The 14463-nt window shown below is 35.5% G+C and overlaps 1 protein-coding gene and 1 pseudogene across 2 annotated transcripts in view; one reads left to right on the plus strand and one right to left on the minus strand.

Annotated features, from left to right (window-relative positions):
• LOC102882656 (charged multivesicular body protein 3) overlaps nt 1–14463 on the minus strand; it is a 98846-nt gene that overhangs the window by 34560 nt on the left and 49823 nt on the right. For both annotated transcript variants that reach the window (XM_006917718.3, XM_006917716.3), the window contains one exon: nt 8707–8767. In XM_006917718.3, coding sequence (XP_006917780.1) covers nt 8707–8767 — 61 coding nt within the window. The remainder of the gene's footprint in view (nt 1–8706; nt 8768–14463) is intronic.
• On the plus strand, nt 11376–13037 carry LOC112484535 (annotated as a pseudogene).

The following is a 14463-nucleotide window of genomic DNA, read 5'->3' on the forward strand; positions in this document are numbered from 1 at the left end:
AAGAATTTACTGTATCTAGGTTATTCAATTCATTGGTATACAATTGTTCATAGTACTCTTTTATAACAGTTTTTATTTCTGTAGAATTGTTAGTAATCAAATATGCTCCCATTTTCATTTGATTTTAGGAATCTGAGAACGGTGCCCTGCCCTTGGTTGATCTAGCTAAAAGTCTGTCAATTTTGTTGATCTTTTTGAAGAACTCACTTTTGGTTCCTTTGACTTTTCTCCATTGTTTTTCTATTCTCTATTTTATCTCTGCTCTAATATGTATTATTTCCTTTCTATTGCTACCTTTAGGTTGAGTTTGCTCTTCTTTTTCTAGTTCCGTAAGTTGTAAAGTTAGGTTGATTTGATATCTTTCTTCTTTATTTTTTAAATTTTATTTTACTATTAGTTTCAAGTATACAGTACATTGGTTAGACATTTATATAGTTTATGAAACGATCCCCGATTGCTCTTTTTCTCTTCTGGCTCTCCAAATAGCCATTACATTAATGCTAACTGCATTCTCTATGCTGTACTCACCATCTCCATGTCCATCTATCAACTACTAATTTGTACTTCTTTAACCCTTTACTCCTTTCTCCCAGCCCTCCAACTTCCTCCCCTCTCGCCATCACCAGACTGCCCTCTACATTTGTGAGCCTGTTTCTGATTAGCTTGTTCTTTTTGTTCCTTAGATTCCACATATAATTGAAATTGTATAGTATTTATCTCTCTCCATCTGACTTATTTCATTCAGCATAATAATCTCTAGGTCCATCCATGTCATTGTGAATGGTAGGATTTCATTTTTTTAATGGCTGGTAATATTCCATTGTATGTATGAACCATAACTTCTTTATCCAATCATTTGCTGAAGGGCATTTAGGTTGCTTCCATATCTTGGCTACTGTAAAATGCCTATACACTCACTTAATATGACAAAGGAGGCAAGAATATACAAGGGGGTAAAGACAGTCTCTTCAATAAATGGTATTGGGAAAATTGGACAGATAGATACATGAAAAAAAAAGAAACTGGACCACCTTCTTACACCATATACAAGAATAGACTCCAAATGGATTAAAGACTTAAATGTAAGACCCAAAACCATAAGACTTCTAGAAGAAAACATAAGCAATAATCTCTCTGATACTGTTACTAGTAATTTCTTTTCAGACATATCAACTCGGGCAAGGGAAACAAAGGAAAAAAATAAACAAATGGGACTACGTCAAATTAAAAAGCTTTTGTACAGCAAAGGAAACCATCAACAAAATGAAAGACAACTGACTGAATGGGAGAAGATATTCCACATATATCCAAAATATAGAAAGAACTGATATATCTCAACAACAAAAAAACAATTCAATTAAAAAATGGGCAGAAGACCTGAAGAGATAGTTCTCCAAAGAGGAAATAGAGATGGCCAATAGATACACAAAAACATGCTCTAGGTCACTAATCATCAGAGAAATGCAAATTAAAATCACAATGAGATATCACCTCACACCTGTCAGAATGGCTATCAATAAATCAAGGAACAAGTGTTGGTGAGGATGTGGAGAAAATGGAACCCTCATACACTGTTGATATGATTGCAAACTGGTACAGCCACTATGGAAAAGTCTGGAGGTCCCGCAAAAATTAAAAAATGGATATACTTTTTGACTCAGCAATTGTGCTTCTGGGTATTTATTCAAAGGAAACCAAAACAATAATTCATAAAGATCTTTGCACTCCTATATTCATGGCAGCACAATTTATAATAGCTGAGATCTTTCTTCTTTTTCAATGTGGTCATACAGCTATAATTTCTATCTGAGCACTGCTTTTGTTGAAATACTGTGTTGTAGTTTTCACTCATCTCTATGTTCAAATTTCCCTTGTGATTTCTTTGACCTATTTTTTTTTTTAAGAGTGTGTTGTTTCATTTCCACATATTTGTAAAATTTCGTGTTCTGTTACTGATTTCTAACCAATCCTTGTTGTGGTCAGAAGACACCTTATGGTCCTGGAGGATGTTCCACGTGCATTTAAGAATAATTTGTACTTTGCTGTTTGGGGGTAGAGAATTCTCAATATGTCTATTAGATCTGGTTGACTTACGGTGCTGTTCAAGTCTTCTACTTCCTTATTTATCTTTTGATTATTACATCTATTTTTGAGTGGGTTATTAAAAATCTGCAAATATTACTGTAGAACTATTTCTTCCTTTAATGCTATCAATGTTTGTCGCATATATTTTGACAATGTTATGAAATGCATGTGTATAATTGTTATCCTCTTGTATTAAAATTATTAGTATATAATGTCCTTGATTCTTATAACCTTTTTTGCTATAAAGATTTATCTTATTGATTTGTCTTATATTAGTATAGCAACCTCTACTCTTTTGATTACTATTTCCATTCAATATCTTTTTTCATCCTTTAATTTTCAACCTATTTGTATCATTGGATTTAAAGAGTCTCTTCTAGAGACTTTAAGTCTTTAAAAAAATTTCATTCTGCCACGCACTATCTTTTAATTGGATAGTTTAATCCACTTATATTTGGTCATTACTGATAAGGAGGAGCTTACTTCTGCTATTCTGTCATTTTTTTTCTGTAGGCCTTATAGGTTTTCTGCCTTCATTTCCTACATTAATGTCTTCTTTTGTTTCCTTGTTTCTTTTTTGTAGTGAAAAATTTTCAAGTCTCTTCTCATTTGCTTTTGTGTATAATCTATAATTATTTTCTTTGTAGTTACCATGGGGATTACATGTAATATCCTAAAGTTATGACACTAATTTGAATTATATGAGCTTAACCTCAACAGCATACAAAAACTTTACTTCTATACAACTCTGTCCTCACCCCCATTCATTTACTAATTTCACAGAAGTACATCTTTATAAACCATGTGTTCAAAAACATTGCCTAATAATTTTTTTAAGCATAAGTCTCCTAAATCATGTGGAAATTAAAAAATAGAGTTACAAACCAAAGTTAGGACAATACTAGTTTTTCTAATTGCCCATGTATTTACCTTTAACAGAGATATTTCTTTTTCCATATAGCTTCAAGTTCTTGTCTATTGTCCTTTCATTTCAGGCTGAAAGACACCTTTAGCATTTCTTGCCAGGCAGGTCTAGCAGTAACAAACTTCCATAATTTTTCTTTATCTGACAATGTCTTAATATCTCCCTCATTTTGTTGGAAACAGGATTTTAGGTTGATAGGTTTCTATTTCAGCATTTGAATATATTAAACCATTGACTTCTAGCCCACATTTCTGATGAGAAATCCGCTAAAAAATCTTATCAAAGATTCCTTGCATGTGATAAATCATTTCTTTCTTGCTGCTTTAAATAGTCTGTCTTTCTATAGTTTGATTAGAATGTGCCTTGGCATGGGTCTCTTTGAGTTTATCCTACATGGGTGTGGAGCTTCTCGGATGATTATATTCACGTCTTTCTTGAAATTTGGAAAATTGTCATTATTTTTTGGAATAATCTCTCTGTCCCTTTCTCTCTCTACTCTCCTTCTGGGTCTCCCACATTGTGTATGCTGGTCTTCTTAAGGGTGTCCTACAGGTCCCTTTGGCTCTGTTTACTTCACATTTTTTTCCTTTTGTTCCTCAGATCTGATTTTTTCAATGGGACTATTTTCAAGTTCACTGAATCTTCTGCTTGCTCAAAACTGCTTTCCAGTAACTACTGTTAAGTTTTTCATTTCAATTATTCTTCTTTTCAGCTGCAAAATTTCTTTCTGGTTTCTTTTCATGTCTATTTTTTTTTTTATTGATATTTCCATTTTCTCACACATAATTTTCTTGATTTTGTCCACATCTGACTTTACCTCTTTGCACATCTTTAACACAATTGTTTTAAATTCTTTGTTTAGAAAATTTGTCATTTGGTGTTTCTCAGGAACATTTTCCGTTGAATGGGTGGTACTTTCCTGTTTCACTGTATACTCTGTGATTTTTTTGTTGTTGAAAATGGACATTTGAATCTTATAACACGGTAACTCTGGAAATCAAATTCTCCCATGTCCCCAGAGTTTGTTGAGTTTGGGATTTTATTGTAGGGTGTCTGTGCTGAGGATCAGCCTGAGGGGTAAACATAAAGTCTTCTCAGGTCTTTTCAGAGTCTGCATCTTTCCCTGGGCATGCACAGTGAGTGACCTTCTATATTCTCCTGTATATGTGGTTGCTTTGAATCTTAATCCTTAATGTTAGAAATGTTAAATGGAGTAGCCCTGTGGAAAACACTATGGTGGTTCCTCAAAATTTAAATATTGCATTACCATTTCACCCAGAAATTACACTTTTGGGTATATACACAAAAGAATTTAAAGTAGGGACTCAAAAAGATATTTGTACAATCATGTTCATAACAGCATATTCACAGTAGCCAAAAGGTGAAAACCACCCACATGTCCACTGATAGATGAATAAACAAAATGAGGTATATACATAAAATGGAATATTCTCCAGTCTTAAAAAGAAAATTCTGATACATGCTATGACATGGGTGAATTTTGAAAATTAAAAAAACAAACAAACAAAAAACAGACACAAAGGGAAAAATATTGTTTAATTCCACTTATATGAGGTATCTAGAGTAGTTAAATCATACATAGAGACAGAAAGTAGAACAGTGATTACCTGGAAATATAGTGGAGGGGAAATGGAAAGTTATTGTTTAATGGTACAGCATCTCCTTATGGGATGAATGAAAAGTTCTGGAGATAAATAGTGGTGATGGTTACACAGCAGTGTAAATAGATTTAATGTCACTGAGCTGTATACTTAAAAATGGTTCAAATGGTCAATTTTATATATGTATACTTTACTATAACAATAAATAAAGCAACAGTAAGTATAGTATGATCCATTTGTAAACAAGTATTCTGTGTAACTACAAGTACAGACAGAAATATGCCTGGAAGGACAAACACCAAAATATTTGTGGTAGTTATCTCTGAGTGGTAGGATTTCAGCATAATTTAAACTTTCTTATTTATATTTTCTGCATCAATATGTGTATCATTATCTTATATTTGGGGGACAGGGAGGAGGAGAACCCAAGCTAATTACTTTCATCTGAGAGAGGCAAAATGAATGATCTAAATTTATTCCAATATTGCCTATCATGAGTGCTCTAAATATGTTACATCTGACTGAAAGCTAAAAATGTAGACTATGACGAGTCTTCCACGACATGACGACTACCTGTAGTTACAGTTTGCTTTATTGATGTTACTATTGTTTTTCACTTTAAACTTTTTATTGAAGTATATCATACTTAGAGAAAATTATACAAAACTAGAGACCTATATAGATTTTCACAAATAAGTACACCCATGTAACCAGGAGCCAGATTAAAAAAGAGAATATTATAAACATTTCATAAGGACCTTTTATGTCCCCCTTAAGTCACCATGTCCCCAACAAGGGTAACCAATATCCTGACTTCGTAAGATCATAGTCTGGCAGGTACTCTTTTTGAATTAATATTTTTAAAAATCCGTTCACCTTGACTGCTAATATAAAACCAAATGAAATACCCTAAAAGTGTTTCTATGATACTCAGATGCAAATAACATTTAAAGCAATTATATTACTTCAAAGTCATCTTTTATCTAAAGTACTCTTTTTTTTATCACCATGAATGTAGTAAACTCTCTACTGTATGGCAGATACTGTCCTAAACATTACATACATTCACAGATTTAACAGGCACAGAAATTCTATGAGACTTAAAAATTTTACTATGGATAGGTGATTGACAGCAAATACAGGGTTTAAACCCAGTATTGACTCTAAAACCCATAATCTTTTTCTGATACGATTTTAGTTAGTTAACTAATAAATTGTTATGAATGAGAAATAATAGGGTTTGAAGATCGTTTAACAAGAGAGCTGTGGATGAATTTATGAGGTTTCTAAGGATAACACAAATCAATTGTGCTATCACTATCATAAAGTTTACTTCTACATACGTTAAAAGCCCCACATTATTTTTACTATAGTCAATACATTTCTAAAGAAATTTTAAGAAGAGAAAAAAATGATTTAAATTTCTATACTTACCATTTCCAGCATGCTTCATTCCTCTGGGTAGATCCAAATTTGTATTGGTATGGCTTTCCGTCAACTTACAACTTCTTTTAATATTTCTTTTATTGTAGATCCACTGGCAACAACTTTTCTTGGCTTTTGTATGAAAATGTTTATTTCACCTTCACCTTTGACTACTATTTTCATTGGATATAGAATTCTAGGATAATGTATATGGTTTTTTTTCATCATTTAAAGATGTTCTGGTTTGCAATGTTTCTGATAAAAAATTTTTAATCATTCTTATTGTTTTCCGAATTTAATATCTTTTTTCTTAGACTGTTTTATCCCTTTATTTGTTAACTTTCATCAATTTATGATATACCTTGGTATGGTTTTCTTTGTGTTGATACTATTTGAAATTCTTTGAATTCCTTATATCTGTCAGTTTACAGTTTTCATCAGCTTTCTTTTTACCAGATCCTTTCCTTACGCCTCTCCTAAGACTCAAATTACAAACTAGATCACTTGATACTGTTCCACAGCTTCATTTAAAAAACTGTTTTTTTCCTCTGTACTATAATTTTTCATACCTGTATTATTATCTTCAGTTTCACTGATCTTGTTTTCTGCAGTGTCTAACCTGCTTGTTAAACCCATCCAGTTAAATTTTCATTTCATTTTACTTTATTTCGGATCTCTCTCTAGAAGGTCCATTGTTTTTTTTAATCTCCTTATTATGTTATGTTTTCCTTTAAATTCTTCAATATATTTATAATAATGGTTTAAAATCCTTGTCTGTTTATTCAATCATCTGTTTTTTTCTGGGTCTGTTTATATTGCCTGATATTTCTCCTGACTTTGGAGAAAGTTCCTGCTTCTTCCTGGTAATTTTTCATTGGATGCTGGATACTTTGACTGTTTCATTGTTGGGTGTCTAAATTTTTTGGCCTTCTTTTAAAAGCATTCAGCTTTATTTTGGCAGGGAGTTAAGTTGCCTGAGATCGGCTTTCAAGACTTGTTTTTAAGCTTTGTTGGTGTGGGCTTATGGTGGCCTTTAATCTAGGGCTATTTTAGTCTTAATATTAAGGCCTGACCCTCCTAGGGTCTCTAATGAATGTCTCAGATGTTCAACAAAGTCTCTTTACTGTGTGAGATTGGAACTCTACCTTCTCTCAATTCTTTATTCTCCGGGAATTGTTTCGCTTATAGCTTCTTTGTAGTTGTTCTGACCTCAGTAATTATATCTGCCCAAGCTCTTGAAATCTCACTCTAAGAATGAAGAGCTTAGTATTCAACTCAAGACTCAATGGGACTCCATGCAAACATTTGGAGCTCTTTCCAAAAAAAATGATACTCTAGACCCCACAAATTCCTGCCACTGCAGCCTCCCTGAACCCTGATCTCTGTTTCTTCAACTCAGTGAGACCCCATTCTCTGCTTAGAATCCATGTACTACGATCCATAAAGTTTCTCCAGGCAGAAAATCAGGGACATAGAGCTCTGTTTCCATTCTCTCAGTGACTGAAATCCTGCATTGCCAGTTGTCCGTTTGAAAACAGATGTTTCACAGACTTTGGTTTCTTCTTTATTTACAATCAGAGTGCAAGTCCAAAACCACTGCTCCATCATGGCTAGGAATGGAATTCCCCTCTCCAATTATTTTTTTTAAAGAAGTAACATTAGGATATCTTTATGGTACTAATTTTTCTCCAATCATGAAAGCTAAAAACCATAAAAGCTATAAACATTATCTCCTTGCAAGTCACCTTAATTATAAGTGGTACTCAATAACAATCTACTTTACTATTTTTCTCAACTTATAGCCATGCTAAAATAGATAATTAGAATGGTGAAAATGAAATCGCATTCCTTACTTATGCATGGTTTAATTTTAATTCCATAAAATCAATTCTTTATAAATAGGAAGAGATTTCTTCAGTTCTCTATTTTTAATGACTTAAAACACCACAAATGTATTCTTTTACAATTCTGGTGGTCAGAAGTCTAAAATCAAGGTGTTGGAAAGGCTGTGTTTCTTCTGGAGGCTTCAGAGAAGAATCTATTTCTGTGTCTTTTTTAGCTTTTAGAAGTAAGCTGCCTTCTTTGGCTCATGGCCTCCATCTTCAAAGCCAACATCTGGTTCCGTGGTCACATCTCCATATCTCCTTTTCTCTCACTTTTCTTCAACATATTGCCTCTCTTTTTAAAAGACCTTTGTGATTACCTTGGGCTCACCCAGATAACCCAGGAGAATCTCTCCACTTAAGATCTTTAATTTAATTACATCTGCAAAGTCCCTATTCACAGACTCTGGAAATTAGGATGTAGACATCTTTGGGAGTCCATATACTGTCTACCACACAGTGTGTGAGCACCTGCTTTGTTTCCAACACTAACCTGGGCTCTAGAGAATCAGAGATGAATGGACATGGCCCTTCCCTCCTGAATAGCTTATTCCAGCCTAGAGGAAAGATTTAATTCTTACAAAATATGAAACTTCTTTGAGTTCATTATGTCTTGTCTCTCTTAATGACTAAAAAGCAAAATAATTAGGATAGTTATAAATAATGTAAGAATCAACTATTCCTTACAATATGTAGATGCAGTTTATGAACTAATACAAAATACACCAAGAGAGTGAGAAACAGGAGACATAAAATGATAATTTACCTCTTATTTGCCTGTCAACAACTCTCATTTCCTTTCTTATCTTCAATGACCATTCGTTGACCTGGGAAAAATTTTAGAAAAGGAATTATAAGAGAAGCCAACACTCCTAATTCACCAAGTTTTAAAGAATTCTATATTCTACATTCATTGCAGACATAATCCAGACACAAAATAAAGCCATTTTCAATAAAAAGACCTTTAGAGTCAGTTCTGTTTTTTTCTATTTAAATCATAGTACATAGATTAAAGATAATTATCTGAAGGTAGGCAGTAAAAAGCACTTTGTACAAGACCTCAGAGAGAGTTCAGTACCCTACAGGTACATAAAGATTTTTCAATAGGTGCATGTGTATAGACAGAGTTTAAGGATATCAGAAGATTTTCGACTTCTACAGATAATTTCAAAAACTGCTCTGCCTGTGTTATAAGAGGTTACCTCTCCTTCTCCCCTTTAACAATAATGCCTTTTCATTTCACAACTAATCTATATCTCTATTATTACCATGATATATTTCCCTGACAGGCAAAATCTTTGAAGCACTAAACATAAAGACAACTGGAAAATACTAGTATAGGTATTAAGAAAGTAGTGAATGACTAATGAGTATCAAATTCTTATGCAAATATAAAGTGTTTTCCAATTTTTCAGTTATCAACTGCTAAAGCACTAAGGGCTTTTTGGCATATGACAAAGAAGTTCAAAGAATTTCTGAGTGACAAAACTCTATTACCATCTACTTATTTATATTAACAACGTTTCTCAGCACTTGTATGTAATAAAATATAAAACAGGGCTTTTATTCTGGTTGCAGCGCCTTGCAATGAGGATCCCTTGTGTATGCCCTCAGCCATGCCATCTAAGGGTCCTCTGCATTTGGTTCAGGCTTAGGACACAAGAAATTCTTAGAGCTGTGGCAAACTGCAAACAGGGCAACTGCCTCATTAGATGAATGGGTGCCCCCTGGACATGATCCAACCGCCACACACGCTGCAATACAAGCTACTGGATCTTCTTCTGCTTCCAGGCAAGGAACAATTAGCTGGATACTGGAACAATTAGCTGGCTCTGTATCCATATGAAGGGTGGTGGTAACAGGGCCCAAATTTACACATTCTACCAGTCCATCTAGAAAGCCCTGATGGACTATTACCAAAAACATGTGGATAGGCTGCAAAGGAGATCAAAGACATCCTCACCCATTATGACTAGACCCTGCTGGTAACTGACCTTCTTCACTGCAAATCCAAAAAGTTCGAAGACCCTGGTGATGGAGATCACTACCAGAAATCCGACCAATAAGCCTATCATAAGAATCAAGGTTCACCTTAATAATAAACAACAGTTATGAGATTTATGGTTAAAAATAAAAATAAAATAAATAGAATCGATTCGTTGAATCCTTTAGCCTTAATCCATGGATATATGAACTGAATGGCATTAAAAAATCCATATCATTAAGAGAAAATGTAATTGAGTTCCAGTCAAGATAGCATGGTAAGTAAACACTGTGCTTGCCGCCTCCCATGACCACATTAAAATTACAGCTAAATTATAGAATGATCAACCTGGAGAACAATCTGAAGACCAGCTGAACTGACTCCTATAACTAAGGATATAAAGAAGCCACAGCAAGACTGGTAGGAGGGGTGGAGAAGCAAAACAGTTGGCCCCGCACCCACATGTTGCGGTTGAGCATTGGGAGGGATATCGTGGCCACAGAGGTTCCCTTTGAGGAGCGAGGAGCCCTAGCCCCACACCTAGGCTCCCCAGATCAGAGCTGCTGTGCTGAGAAGTGAAATCGCCACAAAATCTGGTTGTGAAAATCAGTGGGGATTCTGACCATCCAGGTGAAGGCAAAAGGCTCCTGGAAACCCAGATGTCCCCTTAAAGAGTGCACGCACAGACTCACTCACTTGCAGGCACTCACCCTGGGCTCCAGCGGAGGAACAGCAGCTTAGGAGGTACCAGGCACATACACAGACAGACTGAGCTGTGTGACTTTAGGGCAAGGGCTGCAGGCTCAGCTGTCATCGACCCTGTTGAGCCCTCCCTTCCATGCAGCCTGATGGCAACTCTAACTTGCTTGTGTTGAGCCCTCCCACTACATGGCCAAATGTGAATCTGCACTGGTCTGGTGAAATCCACTTGTTCCACTGTGGTGACTCCTTGGGACCGGCCCACCCAACTCACGAATTACCAGAGGTATATTCCAAGCTGGGTAACCAACCACACCAAGCCCTCTCGGCAGAAGGCTCTTTCAGCAGCAATCAACAGGCCTCTGCTCACACACCACCAGAGGCAATTCAGGTGGTGGGCAACCAGCCCCAGCCCTAGCTATAGTATTTCTTGAACAAATCTCAGAAGTTTGTGGCCTGAGGCAGGCAGCAGCTACCCTCAGTGTGATCTGACTTTTGCTAATGGCCACAGGCTGAGCACTGGCACCAAATCTAAATCTGTACTAACCTGGGGAACACTACTCATTCACCCTGGTGACTTCCTGAGACCTCGCCTCACTCAACTCGAGTACCACCTAAGACTGCTCAGCTGCTGAGGGTAATAGGGAGCCAGCCGGCAGGCTCAGGCCTTGGAGTACCCTGGATTCTTTGCTAAGCTGACCCAGGCCTAGTACTGGTGGCAGCTGGACTCAGTTTGCCGAGTGGTCTCTCTCATGTGTGTCCAGGTCTGGCACAAGCAGGAACCAACCACGGATAACTGTGTACCTCGGACCAGGTACCACCAGGCAGTCACAGGCTGTAGCTGACCTTGGCCTGCACAGAAGCCCCTCCCAAAGGGCCCCAGAATCAACACACCTGGCGGCTGGCATCAGACCACAACAGAGCAACACCTAATTAGCCTCATGAGTGGCACACCCAAAGGGTGGTCTCGGCAGGCACATGAGCCCTCTGGGGATAAATTCCTAGGAACATACAATCTCCCACGCCTGAGTGAAGAAGAAAACAGAAAATCTGAACCGACCTATTACTACTAACAAAATCAAATCCATAATCAAAAAACTCCCCACAAACTAAAGTCCTGGATTGGATAGATGCACAGGTGAATTTTACCAAACATGTATTTCTATATTTGGTCTTACATGACAAGTATTGAGAAAACGGATTCAAAGAAATGAAAAACTATCTTATTACATCTATGTATTATTACAGCTATTTAACAGTTTGCCTTTTGAGTTTATTCATTGCTTAAATGAATCCAGGAGCTTGAAAGAAAAGTCACTAACAAATGGTTGTTTCAAAGTTTATCATTACAGTATTTAACTGCTTATATTCCTTAATGGGTGAATATTCAATATAAGATATTAGATGACAAAGATAAAATGACCTTTGTAAAAATGCACTAGTTGTATTGTTTGCAGTAGCAAAAGGCTGGAAATTACCAAAATGTATATCAATAGGAGACTAGTTTAACATATTAGAGAATTTCCACAAACAAACAGTATGTTCTAACTAAAGAGAAAAGGGCAATACAATGAGGACTACCAATGGAATTAATTCTCAAAATATAACTGAAAATAGCTAGGTAACGAACATGTATAGTATGACATTACATATGTTAGAATGAAGGAAGGAGAGAGGAAGAGAAGAATGGAGTGAAGGAAGGAGTAGAGAAGGGAGAAAGAAAAGGAGGCAGAAGAAGGGAGAGATAGAGAAATTTATCTGCGAGGGTGAGGAGTAACTGGGATTGAGCCCCAACTGAGCAGAGCTCTTCTGATCTCCTTGGCCTCCCCACCTGAAGAAATGAGTGGAGACTGGCCCTAAGTAAAACCAAAATGTATGAATCCAACTTGCCCTTTGCCCTGACCAGATAGTCTCCAAGTATGGCAAAGTTGTAAAGGTTACTATAATGAAGGTTACTTTACTTATGGATAAAGACTCTGCACCAAAGTGTATCAAGGCAAAAAACAACACAGTCATTTGGTAGAGTGAGAAAAGCAAGCACTGCTTTTGGCAATGGAAGAGCAGCCGAGTTCATCTGAAGATGAAACCACTTTGATAAATCTAAGTGAGGAAAGTGGACATTTAAGTTATGCCTCTCCTAAAAATACACTTAGACAACATGAACTTCCAAAGAAGAAAGAAAAAAAGAAAATTCCTGAACCAGAATAAACTGAAGGAGAAGAAAGTGAAGACGAAGGGGAAGATCCTGCTCTTGACAACCTCATTGAGGCCATATCTTTCCAGCAAGCCAAAACTGAAGAACAACAACAAAAGGGAAACCCAGTTCGGGGGGTTCCTAAACATTAGATGTTTCAAGATGTCCAAGGATAAGGAAAAGCACATATTTCAGTGCGGAGGAAGAACTTGCTGATTAAAATTATACATATTATAGAAATATCATTTAAAAAAATTTTTAAAAATCTTAGAGTACCAAGTTTGGTTGGGACTAAAGATTACCTTTAGAATATGAGCATTAAAAGACTTAGTATCAAATAATTTTTTAGTATAAAATAGTTCATTGGAAATTGAAAAGAAGTTTTAAAGTATTATGTAAAAATCTTGCTTTAGCAGAATAAAAATCAAGATTTGCTAATAATCATTAATCTTGAAAACAGTTTATTGGAATAAAAAAGAAAACTCAATACTATCATAGCAATGCTATTGTCTGTCATCTCAAGAAAAAAGATCTTAAAAAGATTTGAGAGTTCATTATAAAAGTTTATTCATGCCTGACTGGTTTACATGAAAACTTTAAAAATAAATTTCATCTTTAAAACAAAAACTTCATAAAGACTGAAGAAAAGTTGAATGATTGTTATTAAATGTTAATAAAATTTTCAAGAGAATTTTGGCTTTAAATATGGGTGTTTTGCTGTTATTCTCTGGGCATTTGAGATCTTGAGCCTCAGCATACATTGTCAGTTTGGCTCAAATAATCTGTTTTAAAACTTCAAAATAAAATTACCATATGACCCAACAATTCTACTCCTAGGTATACACCTAAAAGAACTGAAAACAGGTACTTAAACAAATAACTTGTACACCACGAATGTCCATAGTAGCATTATTCACAATAGCCAAATGATTGAAACAACTCAAATGTTCATCACTGGATAAATGGACAAATGAATTGTGATATATGCATACTATGGAATGGCCTTTGGCTATAAAAAGGAAGAATTACAAGCTACATTATGGATGAACCTTGAAAACATTATACTAAATGAAAGAATCCAGACATAAAAGGACATATAGTGTATGATTCCATTTATAAGAAATATCTAGAATAGGAAAGCAGATTAGTAGTTGCCAGGTGCTGGGGGGAGAAGAGAATGAGCTGTAACTGCTTAGAGGATACGGGGTTTTATTTTGGAGTGATAAAATGTTTTGTAACTAGAGAGAGGTGGTAGCTACACAATGTCATGAATATACCAAATGCTACTGAATTGTTCAGGATAAAATGGTACATATTAAGTGAGTTTCACATCAATAAGAAGAAAGAAGTAAAGAAAGAAAAAAGGAAAGGAGGGAGGGAGAGGTAGCTATATTTAGAAAAATCAGACTTCACAACAAGGAAACCTATAAGAGCTAAAGAGGAACATTATATAATCATACACAATTCAATAAAAAGACATAACAATTCTTAATGTGCATGTACCTAATAACAGAGCATCAAAATACATGAAGCAAAAACTGATAGAACTGAAAGGGGTGGGAAATGAACAAATCCACTATTATAGCTGGAGATGTCAACGCCTCTCTTTAGGTAATTGACAGATGGAACAGGTAGAAAATCAGTAA

The sequence above is a fragment of the Pteropus alecto genome, unplaced genomic scaffold, assembly GCF_000325575.1.
Source record: "Pteropus alecto unplaced genomic scaffold, ASM32557v1 scaffold117, whole genome shotgun sequence".
Taxonomy (NCBI): Eukaryota; Metazoa; Chordata; class Mammalia; order Chiroptera; family Pteropodidae; genus Pteropus; species Pteropus alecto.